The sequence below is a fragment of the Coccinella septempunctata genome, chromosome 1, assembly GCF_907165205.1.
Source record: "Coccinella septempunctata chromosome 1, icCocSept1.1, whole genome shotgun sequence".
NCBI lineage: Eukaryota > Metazoa > Arthropoda > Insecta > Coleoptera > Coccinellidae > Coccinella > Coccinella septempunctata.
In genome coordinates this window covers 63,231,072-63,253,227 of record NC_058189.1, presented here as the reverse complement: position 1 = coordinate 63,253,227, position 22,156 = coordinate 63,231,072, and the positions used below count along the sequence as shown (strand labels likewise).

General features: G+C 37.5%; 2 protein-coding genes across 3 annotated transcripts in view; one reads left to right on the top strand and one right to left on the bottom strand.

Moving 5' to 3' along the window:
- Positions 1 to 22,156, bottom strand: part of LOC123319378 (serine/threonine-protein kinase SMG1) — a 55,293-nt gene that overhangs the window by 23,009 nt on the left and 10,128 nt on the right. The window lies entirely within an intron of this gene.
- LOC123319386 (histamine H2 receptor-like) lies at positions 4,610 to 22,153 on the top strand. Of its 2 annotated transcripts, none has more exons than XM_044906311.1 (3): positions 4,610 to 4,902; positions 13,240 to 13,969; positions 21,603 to 22,153. In XM_044906311.1, exons 2-3 carry the CDS (start codon positions 13,295 to 13,297, stop codon positions 22,080 to 22,082), a joined length of 1,155 nt encoding a protein of 384 aa, XP_044762246.1. In that variant the 5' UTR covers positions 4,610 to 4,902; positions 13,240 to 13,294; the 3' UTR covers positions 22,083 to 22,153. The 2 variants fall into 2 exon arrangements, with proteins under 2 accessions (XP_044762246.1, XP_044762255.1); XM_044906320.1 differs by lacking the exon at positions 4,610 to 4,902 and adding an exon at positions 11,140 to 11,332.

Below are 22,156 nucleotides of genomic sequence, written 5' to 3'. Positions count from 1 at the left end.
ATGGCTCAATTCCTATTGGTCATTCTACTACCATGAAGGAAGAATATGAAACAATAGCATTAGTTTTGAGAAAAATTGAATACGAAGAACATCAGTGGTCAATTTGTGTTGATTTAAAAATGATTAACTTCCTCCTTGGACAGCAGAATGGTTATACAAAATATCCTTGTTTTTTGTGCCTTTGGGACAGCAGAGCTAAAAATGAGCACTGGGTTAACAAAAATTGGCCTTCAAGAGATGTCATGATTCAAGGAATACAAAACGTGATCAACGAACCTTTGGTTTCAAGAAAAAAAATCTTACTTCCGCCCTTGCATATCAAGCTAGGCCTAATGAAGCAATTTGTGAAGGCTTTAAATCGAGATGGAAATTGTTTTGGGTATTTGTCACGTAAATTTCCTGGCATTAGCACGGAAAAACTAAAAGCTGGTATATTTGATGGTCCTCAAATAAGGCAACTTGTTAAAGATCCACAATTCACCACATCAATGAACGAGACTGAATCTAACGCTTGGAGTTCATTTGTACAAGTAGTACAAAATTTTCTTGGCAATCATAAAGCAGAGAATTACGTAGAATTAGTGGAAACTATGCTTTCAAATTTTAATATTCTCGGCTGTAACATGAGTATGAAAGTTCACTACCTCCACAGCCACCTAGATCGTTTTCCAGAAAACTTAGGTGATTGTAGTGAAGAACAGGGGGAAAGATTCCATCAGGATATTAAAACTATGGAAGATCGTTATCGAGGACGATGGGATAGCCACATGATGGCGGACTACTGCTGGAGCCTTCAGCGAGACTGCCCTAGTAAACTCCATTCTAGAAAATCGTACAAAAGAAAATTTTTATGTGATTAGTGACTAATGCAATTATGTAAATTAAGTTTTTGCAATAAATACTTAAATCCATGTGTCTTTGTTTTTTTTAACTGTCAATAGTAATATTATATATTATAACAGTTATAACGTAAATTATATACACAATTTTTTTGAAAAATCTCAAAAACTAGATCTGATAGACAAAATCTGAGAACTTTTTTACCTTCTGCATCCAAAAATTACACAGGAACAGTTAAAAATTCGCAGGCACCAAAATGTGTGTTGGCCTGTGTTATGTACATATCTTCTACTTCTTTTAATTTCTACCAATAACAAACATCTCAACGCATGAATATTGGGCTTCAGACTGAGGACAACAGATTCCCTATACTATTAGAACAATAGCTAGCAATAAATTACACAATTTTCATTCATTAAGACTGGTCCCATGCCGAATTAAACTTCCATCGGACAAACAGGCTAAAAAACCAGCTCTATGGAAGATTAGTCAAGCAATTTGGACGCCGAGGAAGTTCCTTACGCTCAAACTAATCGAATATTCCGATTTTCAATTAGTGATTCATTAAGGTTGAGGTTATTTTTGTGTAAAAGAGTGCGTGTTTGTGTTTGTCCGACAAATCTGAACGTCAATGACGTTCGTCGTGATTCAAATTTGAATTATGTCAATTCGACCGGTACCGCCTCCTTCGATCATTTACCACAAAAGAAACCTTCGAAATCTGTTATATGCACAGCGCATCGTTTATTCAATCAAATTTTCAACGAACCTGCTATTAAGATATCCGGAATGCGGAAGAGGCAGTTTGGAATTTTTTTTCGATTAAGACTATACTCCCTCAAAGTCTCAGCATTATACAGGGTGGTTCACTGCGAGGTTCTATCGATTGAAACACAAATAGTTTTGTGCTGAAAATTGTTGAGGTTTTCGACAATGATTTTTCTCTGTTGTTTCTGGAATTCACATACTGATTTTAATTCTAAATGGCTATATTCTCTTATTTCAAGTTTTTTCCTGATAACTCTGAAATATTTCACTTTAGGTATTCAGGTAAACTCCTCTTTTTTATGTGGAATCGGCTGATATAATAAAAATATAGGTGGCCATTTGAAAATATTGAGTTTTCACGAATTCGATTTGTTGCACTCGACGATATTCTGATAAACACCCTGTACAGGATGTTCAAAATTCGATGTCCAGTGAGGGGATCTCGAAAACTAGAACAGCTAGAGCAAAACCGATGAAACATTTCCAAATTCTTTTTCAGAGAATCAAATAATGCTGAAAACCGTAGCCTCATACGATTCTTCGTTTTTGAGTTGGTGGAAAATGAGACTTTGACGATTTAGAAAAGTTTTCATAACTTGTTCGTCTTTGAAGTTACAGATTTGAAACTTGAACCTTCTACAGGCACTTTTTTACGTAGAATCCACTGACGAGCTCAGAATATTTCCGCATTTCATCATTAGGCTGTTGTTTTTAAATTGGAAAAAATCTTTTGTCAACAGATTCTACGTATAAAAGATCTTAAGAAAGTTCATGTTTCAGATCTGTAACTTCAAATACAAAAAAATTATCAAAACTTTTCAAAATCTCAATTTTTGCTAATAACTTAAAAACGAAGGATCGTAGGAGGAGTTTCTCTGAAACGTGTCTATCGGTTTTGCTCTAGCTCTTCTAGTTGCCGAGATTCCCTCACTGGACATTGAATTTGCCACACTCTGGACAGTGGTGGGCAAAATTCGATGGGATTGAATGGCTGCTCTGTAACCGTAAGAACTAGCGAAAAAAGATGACGCGTTTCCGACCTCGATTTTCAAAAGATTGTTAATGGCCAAAACAGCATCCCTCTATCTTCTTTTGTTTTCAAGTTATTAGTGAAAACTCATTTTTCGACTCTTCGTACTGATGCCTCTATTTCGTAAAGTACCAGTGATATCGAAAAACAAATGTTACATTTTACAGACACGTTTTCATGTAGAATGCAGTGGCGTAGTCAAAGATTTTTTTCAGTCCGCCACTTCAGTGGCGTTCATCATATAGTTCACGTCAATTTGGACATGAGAAAAATTGCTGCAAAATGGATCCCCAAATGTTTGAATGTTGACCAAAAGCGTGCAAGGGTAGAAGCATAGCGTTCGATCTGTGCTCGATTTGAAAACGATGTAGACTTCTTAAACCGAATTGTTACTATGGATGAGACTTGGGTACATTTCTACAATCCAGAAACAAAGCAACAATCGATGGAATAGCGACACTCTGGTTCTCCAAGACCTATGAAGTTTCGTGTCCAAAAATCTGCTGGAAAAGTTCTTGCTTCAGTTTTTTGGAATTGCCATGGAGTAATCATGATTGATTTTTTGGATAAGGGTAGAACAATAACCAGAGATAACTATTCGACATTACTGACCAGTCTACAGGAAAAAATTAAAGAGAAAAGAAGCGGAAAGCTATCCAAAGGTGTTTTGTTTTTGCAGAACAACACCCCTGCACACAAATCTCATGTTGCCATGCATAAATTCGTGAGTCAGGGTTTGAATTACTTGAACACCCCCCATATTCACCAGATTTGGCTCCATCCGACTATCATCTCTTTCCTCAAATGAAAAAAAGTTTAAAAGCTCGTAAATTTTCTCCCAACGAGGAGGTAAAAAAGCTGTGAAGGTCTGGTTTGCAGAGCAAGAAGAAACATTTTTTTGAAAGGCCTAGAGACGTTGCAGGTTCGCTGTAATGAATGTATCCAATTAAGAGGAGAATATGGTGAGTAATAAAATATTTTGACATTGAAATTTTGTTTGGTTCCATAGTAGGCTAAGAATTTTTTAATATATCCTCGTATTGAAGGATATATTCACGGCCTTCTGTTTATATTTGAAATTAAGAGTAAAATTGATGGGATGAGGCCAGAAGAAGGGACAATCAATTCGATACCACGCCGACGTTTCGGTTTATTTAAAACCTTCCTCAGGGCTCTGGAAGAGCGATACAAAATTCACATTAATTGAGGAGCTATTATTGTTTTGTCTTGAGTTGAACAATGACAACATAATATGATACAAACTAACAAGAGTCACAACATTTCAGTTAATAACAACAACTATGAAAATAGAAGGCAGATTTGTGCGATGTCTGAGGGTGTGAGAGAACAATTCACAAAATAAAAAAAAAACAAAAACAATCATTAAATAAACACATAAAAAACACTTTTGAACATGAAATTACTTACAATATCAACTCGGTCCCTTGTCAACTTTAAATAAAAATTCCAATAACTCAAGAAATTCAGAAACTGAGCGATACATTTATTTCTTCGTATATAAACAAAAAGAATCAACATGCCAAGCGTAATATGAATCATCCGTCCAGGTGTCAACCGAAAACACAGATACTTAACATGATATGAAACAAAGATCAAGGACAAGAATGGTCATCGAAATAGAAATGATTTACCTTTTTATTCTCTTCATTTTCTTTATTAAACTATAATATGCGGTGTTTAGCTGCTCTATATCAGTCCTCTTATTATTTCCTCGTATTATTTCCTTATTTTCGCAAAGTTTCACCTATTCATTTATTTATATTACGTAAGCATTAACACCCTGCGTCTGATTGCGGAACTAAAAACCACATTTGGGGCTTGGGTGAGGGCAGTTTCCAGATGAGTCTGTTGACAGTGTCGACGGCAACAAACTTCCTAGACGTCCCCGGTACGATCCGGTAATCGGGTGCCAGCGGAACGTGCAGATTGCAGAATCATCACGAAAATAAACGGACAAACCGCAATCCGCTGTGCTGGTGAGGACGCGCATATCGTGGTTGGCAGCGGTGGCGATACGTTTTGTTATACGGACCGGCGTTCGGTGGTGGTCGAAAACAAAACAATGAATGCCCAGTGAGGATGGTCAATGACGAGCGCCTCTGTCAAATTTTCAGTTGTTGCTATTCCGTTAGACCCGCGTTTGCACCGTAAAAATCCGTTTTAGCTGGTGTTTGTACTGTGTGTGTGCGCGAGTAATTATCGAATAACAATAAGGGAGAGATTGTCCACGAAGAATCATGACGGTAGGTAGAGGGAAGAAAGCCTCAAGTGAAATCATCCACGTTTCCTCAATCCAAAGATTCCATTCGAGCTTCCACCGATGAAATATTTCCTCGAGCAGAATAAAAATGACACTGATTCGATTTTCCAAATTTTCAACCCTTAAAATCAGTCGATTACTGTCGTTAACTGATTTGGTCATTGACGGATCTTTCAATCTATTCTACAGATTGATTCTTTGACTCGTATGAATATTTTAACACTAGATTCTCGATGCCAAAAGAAACACCTTTTTACGACACTATTTTTTTCGATTTTTTCGATTTGGCCCTGATAAAAAGATTTGGTCATTTGAAATTTTCATAATGAGCTGTGCCAACCCTAGAAAAATAAAATTACCTTAGGAATAACTAGCTAAAACTGTGACAGTACATATATGTATTTGGATCTTTTAAACATAGTTGTATCCAGCTAAAGTACCCAATTTTTCGAATTCCACAGATACCTTTTAATTTTTGAAGAGCAAATTACTCGAAAACGGAGCATTATACGAGAAAATATGAAGCATACTTTTATTTCACAAAACGTTCAAATATTCATATGATAGCTTCCAACTTAGTTTCAAGAGTTGGGTTCTTTGAATTTTTGGTATTTTTAGAGTACGTAATGGTCATAATGAGAAAACTGGAAGACGTGGGTGGTATCTAGTGTTGGAAAAAGATTCATTGAATAAATAAAAAACTATATTTCGAAATTCATTTCATTCGATGAAACCGTTTGTGAGATAGAACTATAACAACATTTTTTATGGGTTTTCAACAGCCTGCATCTTTTAAACCGTGCCGATTTGGAAGAAATGGTAAAGGAAAAAAGTGTTTCTTTTGACTTCGAAATTAAACTGTTGAAATACTTGTACGAGTCAAAGACTCACCCTGTATAAGAAACCAGAAATCCGTAGTTTTTTGTCATGAAGGCTTTTCACATGAATTAAGACCAGTTCAAATTACTTCAATGAACAAGCGTTCAAACATTTTGTTGATGTTGACGAAGACGTAAGAGATAGTTCATTACACTTATTTTTCCGGTAATTTTTCCCATGAGAGCAAATTCTATCCCATAACGCGTGGGAAGATAGACGAAAAGGCTATTGTTACATTCGGAAATCGCAGATTATTTACATTTATGAGTTAAGGTAATCACCGGAATATTTATAAATTATATCAATTGTACTTAGAGATCTGTTGATAAACAGTTCAACACTCTGTCGTCTGAATGTCCATTACGTGATCAAAATAACAGTTTCCTTGAGAAAACTACCTATTATTCATTATCGACAACTGGTATCTTCGATAAAATCTTCAACGATCGGCGAGTTAACGCTAGTTGACAATTTAGACAGACATTTCCGAGAATGTTTCAACACTTCTCCGTTATTTATAAAAGAACCTTACTTGCATTGGAATGTGTATATAAACATAGGTCATTCCAAACTTATTCTAATTGAAATTATTTATTATTTTATCTCATTTACTACCCATGTAGTCACATTCATTGATCAGAGAGGATAAACCACCATTAAACGTCATTCGAGCGCCCTGTATACGAGAGCAATAACAATATGTCAAGGAGCGTTCATCAAATAGTCTATGGAATTTTTGAGGTTGATCATGATCTATGCTGAACGTGGTGTTAAGTTCGACCACCACATTATTTACAGATCGAAAATATGTCGACCACATAAATCCCTATATAATTGTTATTTTAAAGAAGAAATACAAGTATGTATGGTTACGAAATGTGATGGTTAGAAAGAAATGCGGTGAGAATATATTTTTCAGCTGAAGCATTTGAAGGAATTCAACAATTGACAGGTCAGAGAAGAAACTTGACCTGGGGCATAGACGAGTCTCTATCTCTATGACCTGAGGATATCGCATAAAATATGCTGCTCATTGACAGGAAGTTTATCGAAGAAAATTTCTATGACTTCTAATAGAGTGAATTTTTTTCATAGACACCTTTTATCTGTGACCATGTTTCTGACATTTTGACAACTGAACTTATTCAGTCATATTTCTGAGAACCAAAGGGGGATCAAATCATATTTGGGGCTAAACCACTACCCCTATTTAATGAAAATCCTCTTGTTCTTCTGCTTAGAGACCAGCATACACAAATCGAGCAAAATTTTTCAAATCGATACCATTCCGCATTCTTGTCGAACATAAAATTATGACCATACTAATGCCTCTAGTTAATCGCCGTCATTAACAAGAATGATTTATGAGGATCATTTAGTCCGATACCAGACATCGACTGCTTTCCGCGTTCCACATTCCCTAATAGACCAATTTCCGATGAACCAGTCCGACTCCAAAATCGACGAATTTTCCCGCAATTTACTGTCGCCATTCCACCGAGACAGAAAAATTCCCTGAGCGGTATTCGAACCCGATCCGTGGGTTTTACCGTCCTTTTACTATACGCATACCAACAAGACCCCGACTGTGAAGAATTCGATAAAAAAAACACGGATAAAAATGCCGCTGCCTAATCCAATGGAAATATTATATCTTGGCGTGGAAAACGTTTCCGCGTCTCGTCCATCTACTTCTAACATCACCTTCTATATACCTCGCGGCTGGAATACGTGATTATGTTGTTTTAATTGGTGGATACGAGGGAACCACGAAAATATACCCGCAGTCCCTATAGCACAGAATATTCTAGACAGATCTCAAGTCGCCTTTTCCAAAAATGCTTGTTTTCTACGCTACTGACCTTGAAGATGCGAAAATAACGAACACGAAAACACCCTTCTCCTAAACCGAATGATACGCCTCAATTTGAGGTGAAAACTTGAAATGCACACTACTTAATTTCAACTTTTCAAAATTTGAATCGAATTTTCAGTATTGCTGTGCGATAATGGGCTATTGCAACTTATCTGGTGTAGTATTAATTGTGGATTAATTGTCACAAGTTTAACTCGCGTTCAGAAGCCATATTTTAACAAGGGTTCAAGTTAACAAGACGTCATTAACCTTGTCCGGGTTTCACAGAGTGTATTTAGTAGAGCGTGGAACCGCTATCCTTCTAGCACTGCATATCCTCATGGGGTTGGCAGAGCAAGAGCTAGAATCGTCGCACAAGATCGTAAGTAAGAGCACTACAGCTAGGAGGCCCAACTCGATATTAAACCCTTTTTACGGCTGCAGACTCTACCAGGTAGAATATTTATATTGTTCATTTCTCTACTATAGGTCCTTTCGTTTGCATAAAAAGTGTAGCACATTTCTACACTCGATTTGATTTACACCACTGTAGAGGAAGTGTAGTTCATCTACACATAGTCAAAAGAAGATGTAGATAAACTACACCTCCTATACACTGGTGTAAATTCAATCAGCAAACGAGTACTAAAATCGAGTGTAGAAAAGTGATACACTGTTTATGCAAACGAAAGGACCTTATGTTGTCGCTCTTAAGCAGTCTTGCTTACTGTTGGCATTTATGGCAATTTAATCGTATGTACAGGGTGGGCAAATTTCGATGTTTTAGCACTACAGCTTTTAAACTAGAAGAGATAGACAAAATCTGATACCCCATTCTCGTTCTCTTTTACTGAGAAACTTACAATAGTAGTAGTGATTTCTGGCCACTTTCTTTTGTTTTCGAGTTATAAGCAAAAATTGGAAAAATGGCGATATCGAAATAAATTTATATCTCCGCTAATACTGATGATAGAGCTCTGAAATTGAAACATTATACAGGCACTTTTTTACGTAGAATCCAGTGGCGTGCTCGCCTTTTTAGCAGGATTTTTAATTACGAAGCTATTACCCAAAGTTATATTTTTTTAAATGGGAACACTAGTTTTCTGTGCTATTTTTTGAAAGCTTAGTTTTCACTGATTTCAAAAATATATAACATCATTCGGTTTGTATCAATATGAATAATAGAAAATGGTCAAAAACCTTTTTTCCCAATATTTCTATGGTTTCAACTTTAGATGAGCACAGAAAAATAGAGTTTCCTATAACAAAAGCAGTCTCCTTCCGGCAATGTCATTCTTTCTATGCATTTTACCAATTTTCATAAATTTTAATCAAGATATATTTAATAAATTTTCATAATAATGAAAAGACTTATAGAAGGAGACAGTGGTAATCAAACGATGCTATTATATGTTTCTGTGCTCATCAAAAGTTGAAACCATAGAAATATTGAGAAAAAAGGTTTTTGACCATTTTCTATCATTTATATTGATACAAACCATATGGTGTTATATATTTTTGAAATCAGTAAAAATTAAGCTTTCAAAAAATTGCACAGGAAACTAGTGTTCCCATTCAAAAAAAACACAACTTGGGGTAATAGCTTCGTAGTTAAAAATCCTGCTAAAAAGGCGAGCACGCCACTGGATTCTACGTAAAAAAGTGCCAGTATAATGTTTCAATTTCAGAGCTCTATCATCAGTATTAGCGGAGATATAAATTTATTTCGATATCGCCATTTTTCCAATTTTTGCTTATAACTCGAAAACAAAAGAAAGTGGCCAAAAATCACTACTACTATTTTAGGTTTCTCAGAAAAAGAGAACGAGAATTGGGTATCAGATTTTGTCTTTCTCCTCTGGTTTAAAAGCTGTAGTGCTAAAACATCGAAATTTGCCCACCCTGTACAGGGTGGTGAAAAGCTCTTTTTCAGAACGATTCTTCGTTTTTGAGTTATTAGAAAAAAATGAGATTTTGACGATTTCGAAAAGTTCTCATAACGTTCGCCTAATGATTCGAAATGAAAAAATATTGCAAATGGATTCTACGTCAAAAAGTGCCTGTGGAAGGTTCAACTCTCAGATCTGTAACTTCAAAGACATTACAGTGATGAGAACTTTTCGAAATCGTCAAAATCTCATTTTTTGCTAATAACTCAAAAACGAAGAATCGTAAGAGGCTACGGTTTGCAGCATTCTTTGTTTCTCTGAAAAAGAGCTAGGAAATTCTATTCTTCTTCTAGCTCTTACTAGTTCTCGAGATCCCCTCAGACAACAAATTTTGCCCACCCTGTACACACCTAGCTTGCTACATTAGTACACATACAAAACCGTTTTTCATTTCCCTTAATAGTGAGTCTTCCTTAATTGAAGGTACAAACTAAAATAGAAGATTCCTTGAGTAATTTAAAAAAAAGATCTCACAAAGACCGCAATCGAAATGAAAATTGATAGTTCACACCACGTGAAATACCAATTTCGATGGGAAATCTACAGGTTGATATTATTTCTGGAACACTGTCCCCTGCTTTTCTGCATTTTTTTTTTTGGTGAGCCACTGTCAATTTGAAAAAATGTGAAAAGAAGCTCTGTTGTCATACTAAACTTTACGGTCTTTTGTAGTTTTGTCGTATCTTCTACCAATTTCCAGAAAAAAAATGTGAACGAAACAATCGAAAAATCTAAATTGTCATGAAAATTCGGTTAGTGAGCTGTGGTGAATAAATTTATTGTCAGTTTTGAAACAGCAAATTAAACTCTGCACTTCTAACAATGAATGTGTATTCAGAACTTGTTTTGATGCCAATCCAAAAATTCAAACTTCCAACACCCTGTATCTCGAAAACGAAACGTTTGCGATCCCATGTTCATGGAACTTTTTTTCTTATAATTACTTAAGAAATCTCCTCGATCGTTTGTATTTCCTAACTTTGAACATTTATCCCGGCTTATTCAGAGCTGACTCCTGAACGTTTATCACACCGAAGAATGAATTCTACAATGAAAAATCCATTTTCCCCATCACGCATTCCCACCAAATCTTGATCCGACCTTCTCGACATTATACGAAATAATATCTCGCAAAAACACCCCCTTTCGAAAATTACCCTTTTCCCAATTATCGGTCTCGCATATCGTTAGAAACAACAAAGTATTATCGATTTTTTTAGGGCCACTTCAGGTGCGCTGGCACGCTATAATCACAACTATGTACGAACGACGTGGTGAATCACTTCGGAATAGACGGAATACGCACAGGAAAAACTAGCCTCGGGTTTCCGACCGTTGCATAACGCGTTGGCGACAAGCGTTTTCCGACCTCGATCGAGAGTTCATCTTTGAGCCGGTGGTGATTTCACCGGTTCATTGTCGTTCCGTGACATCTGTCGAGGAAATGAACAAAGACCCGATGGGAACTGGCTTCGGAGTTTCGCTGTCGCGCCTCGGCTTTCCTTGGGAAAACCGTTCTTTTCTTTTTTGGAAGCGAAGTGGTGTAGTTGAGCGCCGTCTCGGAATTCGAAGGGTCTAAATGCGTTGCGAGTGACATTTATGGAAATTTTCCGAGATAAGGGAATGCTCGAAATGATAGTGTATCGCTCGAGAATGCCAAATTTGCATTTTATGTCGGGAAATCATTGGGAAAGTGTGCTTAGAGCTGATTTCTAATGGAACCAACTGTGAGTACTTCGAGAACATTTCCTCATTCGTCCATTAAATGTGGATGATTTTCATAAATGCTAAATATACGCTAAACTTTCCAACTGTCTCAAAGTTTGGAAACTTTACTGGAAACGATTTTCCGAAGAATTTATTGACCAATATTTCATTTCTAGAATTGCTGAAAACTACAGCATCCCTTCTTCTATGCAGAATATTTACAGGAGTTCAAATCTTCACTTTTTCCGAAGAAATTTCAGCCTCATTGATAAAATTGAAGAGCAAAAGATGTTTCATTAAAATTTTCAACATTTCGATAATCTTTCATCATTCTGAAACCCACCTTAACTTTGAAAACATTGTTCTCCTAAAATTTGAAGTTGAAGTGTTTCTCAAAAAAAGTCTCTGGTTTTTCCTAAAAAGAAAGCTGGTCTGAAAGAGTAGACAAACTGACTAGGAAAATGTAGTAATTGAAGGGAAATTCAAGTCGAAACACCTTCCCATCTGACAAGTAGGCAATGGCAGTCCAATTTAATGAATAACAACGTTTTGGCTCAAAAGTTGAAGTTATTTTGAAACAACTTCTCTTCAACTATACCTATTACTATTGTCTATCGATACGCCACTTCTAACGGGCCCAGTTCTGTCAATTGAACTTGACTTTGCCACCTTCTACGTCATCACCCTTCCAATCGGCTTTGAACTGAATTGCAACTTCTTCCTACACCTACTCTATTTTACCATAAGTGACATTGACTTTTCAGTAAACAGAACGTCTGCTGAGCCATTTGGCTTCGATTCTGACTCAAAATATTCACCAACAAACAATAGAGAGAAACTTAAGTTTTAGTAAAAATATAAAATGATCAGTGAAACTAACGCGAGTAAAATGATAAATCTCTTATGAAACCATAGCTGCGAGAGCGACAGTAGAAGGAAAAAGCAGCAGCATTCACCAATGCGAGATAGTGGTAGGTACCAGTGGCAATTCTGACAGAAAGAAATTCTGTTATTCTTTCGAAATTCAGGTGGACACATTACTATTATTTGAACTGGGCTCGATTATTGTTTCGGGACCATGTAGATCTGTTGTTCTCTACCCTACTTATTCATAGAAACCTAAGGGGGTCGTCAATGGTGTTGATAAAACCGACAACATCCTTAGGGGCCTTGGCCGATACTTCGTGAGAATCCAGGATCGGTTTACCCATATGAATAGTTCTAGCCAGCCAACTCTGGACACTTGTATACCATGTGGGCAGCTGTTTTTGCTCATGATCCACAGAGCCTAAAAATCTCATCTGCTGACTGCTGATAGTGCCCTGTCAGCAGTCCCACCACCACCCGAAGCTCAGCTCGTCACAGCTTTAGCAGTTTTCTGGTGTAGGTCAGTGAAATCATCACGAATTTCTCTGACTGAGTCCAGGAGTGTTTCTCCAGAGGGTTATTCTGTTGTTTAACTCCCATTGTTGGACCGCTGTTCATCGGCTTTTTCATTTCCTTCAACACCACTCTGTCCTAGTACCCATAATAGAGTCACTTTATTGCCTCTGGCCAGTTGCTTTATGGTATTACGGCACTCCCATATCAGCAGAGATCTCTGGCAGTGTCATTTCAGAGACCTCAGCGTGGCCTGGCTGTCTGTGGTGAGGCGGATATGGGTCCCTTTGAGGTTCACTTTAAGACACTCCTGAGCGCACTTCCCAGGGCTTTGGAGATCCTCAGTTAACGTCCACATAGGCCAATGCCAAATGGCATTGGCAAGTACCAACGTCGAAAATAAGAAATATGTCGAAATTATACCATGTTTTCCAGCAAAATGTGTGCAATACTTGAAATTTTCGAGAACCGTTTCAAAATGTTCTTCTTTGTTCGAATATAAGACACATATTATCCTTAAAAATTAAACGATAATTCCTTCTTCCAGATAAACGAACCGACCTAAACACCATCACGATGTCCCGACCCACAACCAAGGCATCATGACGCAAACCTCGCTCTGCGACATCCCCTACACGGGCAGCGTGATCTGGCTCTTCGTCTACACGGCCATCATCGTGATCAGCGTGGTCGGCAACACCCTCACCATAATCGCCATACTGACCAGCAGGAAGCTGCAGAATCTGCTGTCCAACAGGTTCGTGCTCAGCCTGGCCGTCAGCGACCTGCTGGTCGGCTGCTCGGTGCCCTACCACATGGTGCCGCACTACTGGCCGGAGATCAACAGGACCAGGACGCCCTGCCTGCTGCGCTTCTCGCTCATAGCCTTCGCCTGCGCCAGCTCCATATACAACCTGCTGCTGGTCTCGGCGGATCGTTACGTGGCCATCGTGCATCCCTTGCACTACAGCAGGTGCATGACGAGGAGGGTGTCCCTGATCCTCATATCGCTGGTGTGGACCATAGCGCTGGGGATAGGTTCCTGTCTCCTGTACTGGAATCACTGGGACCAGAACGGTGGTGTGTGCGATATAAGTCTAGCGCCGCAGATGTACCTGAACTATCTATTGGCGCCGTTCTTTCTAGTCGTGTGGATAGTTATGATAGCGTTCTATATTAGAATAGTGAAGGAGGCCAAGGATCACGCCAAGAGGCTGAAACACGCGGCGAGCGTCTCCAGCCTTCCGGGTCTGTACGAGCCATCAAAGTCACTGCAGGTATATTGATTCGGCACAATGATCAGATATCTTTTGATGCCTCAGCTTTCAGTAGCTGATCAGTAGATGAAATCGTGAAGGAATGGGAATTGTTCTTTCCTGGGAACGTTGAGAACCTTCTACCCAAATTCATACGCATTCATACCCTTTCCAGTTGTAATTCAGAAAACTTGTATTTCAGATTAGTCAAGTTTATTTCAGAACAAATCAAATGTTCTTCAGATTAGTCTATTCAATTTCAGAAATGGTCATTTGAAATTCAGTCACATTTATTTCAGAATTCCTCCATTGTATTTCAGAAAATATCACGTCCAAGCTTTTTGCAACACCCTAAATATGTGAAGATGAATTTTTTCAACAATCCATTCATACTTTTGTATGAATCTTTTTTCACAAGGTGGCACGGAGAGGGGCATTTATAATCAAGCACCCTGTACTGAGCTATCGAATGAATCCTTGTTCAGTGTAGACAGTTACCACGTACATAACCTTGAATAATATTGGTTCTTTCCGAATTGCAAATGATAAATCTAATTGATAATTTATAGTTTCTGAATTACATTTGATGTTTTCTGAAATACAACTAGAAATGGTGTAGTTTTATACTCCGGAATGTTTAACCTAATCTGTATGACTTTTGAAACGTACAAACGTGTCTACAACGTTCGCTGCTAATAATAAGTCGTAAGCTAAAGTTCTCATGTGGGCATGACATGTTTTCATGTGATCATTTTAAAGATGGGCACTGCAGCAATCAAGTTCATTTGCTATTCATGCTCAGTAAGTTAATGGGAAGTATAGGAAGGCGGTAAGAACCAGCAAATTTCAACTAATGCCAACGTTTCGCAAACATATACAGGGTGAGTCTTTGACTCATACAAATATTTCAACAGTAGATTCTTGAGAACAAAAGAAACACTTTTTTCTTTATCATTTTTTCCGATTTGGCCTTGATAAAAATATATAGCCATTTTAAGTTTTCATAATAAGCTGTGCCACCCCTACAAAAACGAAATTACCTTCATAATAACTAGATAAATCTATGACACTACACACCTGTGGATCTTTTAAACAGAGTTGTACACAGCCAAAGTACTCAATTTCTCAAACTTCACAGATACTTTTTAATTTTGGAACAGCAAATTACTCGAAAACGGCGCATTATACTAAAAACATGAAGAATACTATTATTTTAAAAAAGTTTAAATATTCATTAGAAAGCGTCCAACGTTATTCCAAGAGATGGGTTCTTTGGATTTTTGGCATTTTTATGGTATGAGAATACTGGAAGACGTGGGTGATATGTTGTGTTCGACAAAGGTTCATCAAATAAATGAAGAACTATATATTGAAATTGATTCCATCAGATAAAACCGTTTGTGAGATAGAACTAATACTAACATTTTTTTTATGGTTCCTCAACAGCCTGTATCTTTTAAAATACCAAACAGATTTTCAAAAACAGACAGAATGATTCATGAGGGATGTTTATGTGTATAAATTGGTTGAGATAAGACGAGAAAATTGATAAAACTGTCTGAATCAACCCTGTCCTTCCTTGATTTTACAACCGACGCTGAGTGAACTATGAAAGACAGAGAAAAATGATCAATCACAACTTCATAGAGCTCGAAAAGTTCTTTGAAAAAGTTCGCCTTGTCATATATCTTTCGAGGATAATCCACAATAATCAGTTTAAACATAGTAAGTTTATTTCAAAATGATGTTCGATTTGAAGCAGTCTTTTTTCTGTCATGAAATTGATAAATATGCAATTGAATGTCATCATTAGTTTTTGCATTTATTTTTGATGTGAAATGTCCTTTGCGGCATACTTTTTTAACGGATATTTACCGAGATATAGCTGGTTGAAAAAAAAAACAAATTTAGGCAAAAAATTATATTAACCGGTTTGCATCTGCGGCTTCGGTGTAAATTTATGTTAGGAGGGGGGACAGGCACGATTGTGTTATGAGCATGCGTAGGATGTAGGATCTGCGACTGCGTGAACGAGAAACTTCTAGGGGCGAGGAAGTAACGTCCTTGAAGCCCTTCCAGATGCTGCATTTCATTAGAACTCTGGAACTGAAAGGGCGACATAGTGGTCCATCTACAACTTTTTGGAATGGACCCGAAATAGAATCAGAATCTACCCGATATTGATATTCCTTTTGTCATTTTCTGCGTTTCTTCCCGTTATTTTTAGAGGTAAAAATCGCCGACAATTGAGTCTGGCCATGGCTGGTTATCGTCGGCATCGGGTATTGTGTCAGTCGTCGAGAGCATCTCTTTGTTTCGCCTCGGCGCAAAAGCGCATCTCACAGTTATGCGGGGGCGTAAATCAGCAGCAGACTCTGGGGCGGCCTTAACGCTCGCCAGATTCGTTAAATGCACCGCGGACAGACGGACGAACGTTTACGATTGACCGACTGACCGATATACACAGCGTCCCACATAGATACGTGTTAATTGATCCGCCGATTGGGATTGCGGCGGAATTGATTCGTGACGTTTTCTATGTACATATCGTAATTAGACAACACCAGCCAATAGAAGCTATTTAGTCCCTGCTGCCTTGATGTGAGAAAAGAATATTGAAGCACGTTGAGAATTTCACACAAGGATCTTTAATTTTCGGAAAATAATTGATCCAAGCTAACCAAAACCTCCCTTTCATGAGTCATTAATTTTTTTTTAATATCCGTGTAAGTATCAAAACTTAAACGTCAAAATTACAAAGTAGGTTTGAATTATTTTTTCTCGATCTCGATTTCGAAACATTTTGGAAACAATTCAAGAATTCATAGACGGAAAGACGCAATCACAATAGATAATTGACGGATCACAGATTTGCATAAAATAGCATCAAGTTGAACAAAAAAATCCAATAATAAATATTTATAAATTCATTCATGATATAATTTCAAAGTATTATTGAAACAGAAGGCATTTAAATTTTCCACGCAGAATTCTTAATCAACATCTGAATTAACATTCAATAGGATGTTGATAACTAACATCCAAATATGTTCATACCTATCGCTGCCATTTTCTTAATTTTTCCATGTTTATTTTGTTTTTTAAATCTATTCTCATGAAATAGGTGGCGTACAGAACGACCCTTACAATTTTTTCGCAACTATGTATTTATCTACACCCTGCATATCTGATTATTTACATCCCTAGTGATACGTTTCATTCTGAAATTGCTGAAAACTGGAGTAAATATAAAAAATAAGGACAACACAACGAATTAATAGCATATCATCGTCTCCACCTCGTTTGATAGAACTAAGTGGTCACTTATATTTCAAAGTCTAACGACATGATTTTCAATCTTGTGATACCCGAAGAACATGATATATCAAAAACGAATGTTAAACACCTATATGACTCATTACAAAGACGAGTACTTCAGGAATGCCATCACATTTAAGTAATGTACGTAAATCACTGTACGATAAATTTTACTAGTCTTTGACACAAATATGTAACTGAATCTAGAGACCAGTTCCATAATTAATCTTAAAGACTCTCCGAATGGAAAAGTAAACTGATCTCAGTAGTATATCAAAGAGAGTTCTCCCTCACTTTTTGACATAACCTTACAATTTGAATCTTGATTCCTCTATGTTTTCTCAGGTTTCTTGAGACAAACTCTTTCTAGGAGGCGATGATTTTTCGGAATGATATGCAGGAGTGTTTTTGAAGATATCAAAAGTGTTATTTTTTTAGCTAGAAAAACCATTTGGGGCAATTTTATCTCGAAGCCTGTACATTCCAAGTATTGCCCACAATTCTCCATATCTAAGTTTCCAACGTCCGATTTATTATTGGATACATCGAAAGTAAAATGGATTTATCGGTTGTTATGATGTATTTTCAGAGTGGGTATTAAAAGCATTGATAACAGGTTATTAATTCCTGCGTTCCATCATCATAGAAAGGATATTGTGCGTGTTTAGAGGTCCGTGTTATTTTTTCCTGGGAAAAAACTTCCAACATTCCATCAGTTTAGTAGCTCGAAAAGATATTCGATGCATCAACTTTCCGTTTGTCTCCTCCTTTGTATGCAATAATGAAATAAAACCCGAATGAAGGACGCTTTACCTGAGCCAGATTCCTCAACAAAATCACTCGATAAAAAGATAGTTCAGCCACATTAGGCTGAAGAGAACAGCATTAAGGCGCGAAGATTTGAAATTGGCCCATTCACACTCGCATAATATCAGATTCTTTAAATCATCCCATTTTGCCTTCTGAATAAGGTAGGTGCAAATACAATAAATTCTCGAGTTTGAACAAATTCAAAACTCCATTCAATTTTTCGCCATAAAACGTAGTAAACAACGGCTCAAGAACTACGGACTCGAGAGTCAAAAAATCGATTCGAACTTATAAAGCAGAAATTGAATAATCTACGACCGCGATTGAAAGATTGATCTCGACAAAATTGTTACAATGTGTACACTTCGAAAAAGCGGGGGAGTACCTCATAAATTGGATGCTCGATTTCAATGTACTCGAGCGAAATTATAGCCGTTGTATCTGTTTCAATTAAACCAAGATCGCGATCGTCAATATTTACATTACACACTCGAGCTATCGATTTACATTGGTGGTATTGACCATCGGTAAGAGTATTTGGAATGACTGAAAGTTTAAGTGGAAAATAGACGAGAAAAAAAATGAACTGTATGATTTATGAATTCGAGGTCAAGGCATAATGGTGTACGGTCCTTTGTCGGTATACAGGGTGATTCTTTGACTCGTACAAATATTTTACAGTAGATTATTGAGGTTAAAAGAAACACTTTTTTCCTTTACCATTTTTTCCGAAACAAGTCGGTTTTAAAGATAGAGGCTGTTGAAAAGCCATGAAAAAGAATTATTTTTAGTTCTGTCTCACAAACGGTTTTATCGAATGAAATGAGTTTCGGAATATAGTTTTTCATTTATTTGGTGAAACTTTTTCGACCGCAAGATATCACCCACGTCTTCCAGTTTTCTCATTATGACCATAACGTACCATAAAAATACTAAAAATTCAAAGAACCCAACTCTTGAAACTAAGTTGGACGCTATCTCATGAATATTTGAACGTTTCGTAGAATAAAAGTATTTTTCATATTTCCTCGTATAATGCGCTGTTTTCGAGTAATTTGATGAATTAAAAAGTATCCATGAAATTTTAAAAATTGGTTACTTTGGCTGAATACAACTCCGTTCAAACAATCCACAGATGTGAAGTGTCACAGATTTACAGCGAGTTCCATAAAACTTTGATTGTCCGATCAACGATTTGATAGTCACTCGATTTCTAAAACGAAATCACTGAAACTTTTTCATTTCTGAATATATTGAAGAAGTAGCAATTGAGAATGAATGAATGATTGTACAAACATCATAATTTGATGCGAGAATGATATTCTGAATGATCATGACTGAATTATCGATTGAAAACAAATTGACGTCTATTCGTCAATCAATCGTTGATTCCCCGATCAAGCTTTATGAAACCCGGGGTTAGTTAGTTATTCTGAAATTTTGTTTTTCCAGGGGTGGCACAGCTCATTATGAAAACTTATAATGGCTATAACTTTTCATCAGGGCCAAATCGGATAAAATGGTTAAGTATGCCCAGCAATAAATTTTGGCATTCTTTAGACCCTCGAAGGACACATAATAATTTCCCGATTTTCCCGAATAATACATTTTATCGCTACCACTTGTTGAGATAAGATTAGTTCACGGGAACTGGATGATGTTATCCAATGGAAAACAACAATGTAGAATGTTTACATCTGATTTGGGGATTTCTCATCCAAATCCACAGGAAAAGATAACAAAGTGCCGAAATTTATGGACAAAACGTAGGATCACAACGACTCTACCGAAAGACTCGAAACTGCTAAGAGGCCAAACTGTTTTTCAGACGTTTTCGAATTTTTTTAAAATTTGGGTCCTTTTTTGGAAATTTTTAGCATTTTAAGTATAATTATTTTCCGTTAGAATTTCATTTCAGGTTATGGAATAAGAAACGCTCTTTCCGCAGAAAAATCGCGATACCTCCTCATCTTATACAGGGCGAGTCAACAGAACTCGAACGGTCGGTAACTTTTAGAAATTTTGGGCTAGGAAAATGTTTCAAACTTCGTTGGAATCGACTCTACTCAGCACATAAGATAAGCTAAAATTATTTTTGACATTATAGGTGGTTCGGAAGTCGTGAGACAAGATATACTGTATTCACATTTATTTTAGCAGTCGGTTGGCCATGAAATAATTTTCTCAAGTTTTCGTAACTAGAACGGAGTAAGGTTGGCACTCATGAAATGTCGTTAATGCCATAACGCCGTTGCCACAACTAATGTCAATTTTTTTTACGAAAATGCCGAAAATGATTGAAAAAAGAGACGGGGTTTCAGGAAGTACTATTTAGAATTCAGGTCCGACCATTCAAATAGTTATACCCTGATATTCTAAAATCCACAATACGTCAGACGGTAGCGAACATATTCAATGTAAGTGAATTTATATAATGTTTCATCTGAATCTAAACGACTTATATTTCAGCTGAATATTTCCACAATCAGAAAGTTTGTGAATGAAGGGGATGACAAAGAATTTCCTACTATTGGGAGACCCAAAAAAGTGGTGGCATTTGAGAATTTCATGTTTGACTGAATCAATGCGAAAAGTTTACCACAGGATTTTCGATGAATGTCATCGTAGAAAAAGTTCCCGAAAATTGATTTTTCTATTTTTCATTTGACTTGTCCTATACAATGTAAATGTCTTGAGGTACCAATAAATACCTAATTATTATTATTATATCAACGTATTAATTCGGGTTAATATTTTTGAAATGTATAACTGATGTAACGTATTCAAACTTTGGCCAAAGAAGATAACGAACATTAACTGAATTTGGTATGCCTTCAATCAGTTTGTATAAACTTCAATTATGTTCGTCACTTATTTTCCGAAGAGATTCGACATTGTGATAAAATACAATAACAGAAACTTTCACATAGAACGAGCAACATAGCGTTGATTTAAAACCCAAAAATGTTTTGACGAGCATCATAACCCCACATTTTCGTACTATACAGAGTGAAATGTGTCAAATTTCCATGGCCAACCGACTGCTAAAATAAAAGTGAATGAAGTATACACACACACAGTATTAAATAAACCGATCTTCTGATCTACTTCGAATAAGTTAGATCTACTTTTGACCTTGTTTCATGTGATATCTGTAAGCTCGCATTGTCTCGATGCAAAATGATTCGTCGCTTTAGATTGGTCCCTCTGAATTTCTGGCAACAAATCGATAGTCCAAGAGCTAAAGTAAGATCATTAATGCACTGTCCTCTAGTAAGACCAAGTCAAAAGTCTCGATAAATTTGCTGAGTACGTATACCGCCCAAGAAGGGAAAATTAAAGACTATTCCACCTGAGCATGCCCATTTGCTGGTTCTCAATGCATAAATAGCAAACCTCCATAGGGCACGAAGCTTCTTTTCCATTCCGGTGTTTGTGGCTGGAATCTCGAGAACCTCCAAGAAGGGACTTTTTCCCACCACCAACAACTATATCAGAGCTCCCCTAACAATGACTCATTTTACAGATGGTCTTCGTCATCCTGGGCTGCTTCACCGTGACCTGGTTCCCCTACTTCCTGTGCATCACGATCATCAAGACCAAGGGCAAGTTCTGCCTGCTGTTCTACGAGATCTCCTTCTGGATGGCGGTCGGCAACTCGGCCATGAACCCGCTGATCTACGCGTGGAAGAACCACGGCTTCAGGCAGGCCTTCCGCTACCTCCTGACGTGCCGATCGCCCGACTCCGCCCACGTGGACTACATCACGAACCACGTGCCGAGCAACAGCAAGGCCTGCTCGCTGCGCATAGACCAGGGCGGCTACTGCAACGGCAGCGTCGACGACCTGATCAGGACGGAACGGGCGGCGTCGCTGGTGGGCGGCAAGGCAGAGTCCGACATGGACAGCGAGCACACGGTCGTGTCCGAACTATCGGTGACGGGTCTGTGCGGCGCGGCGGCCGACAGGTCGTGCTGCAACGGGACGTACGTCGAGCGGCTTTGAGACTGACTTTCGAAGTGTTCAAACTTGACTTTTGCGATGTGTGTTTTTGTAAATATATTGGATGTATTGTGTTT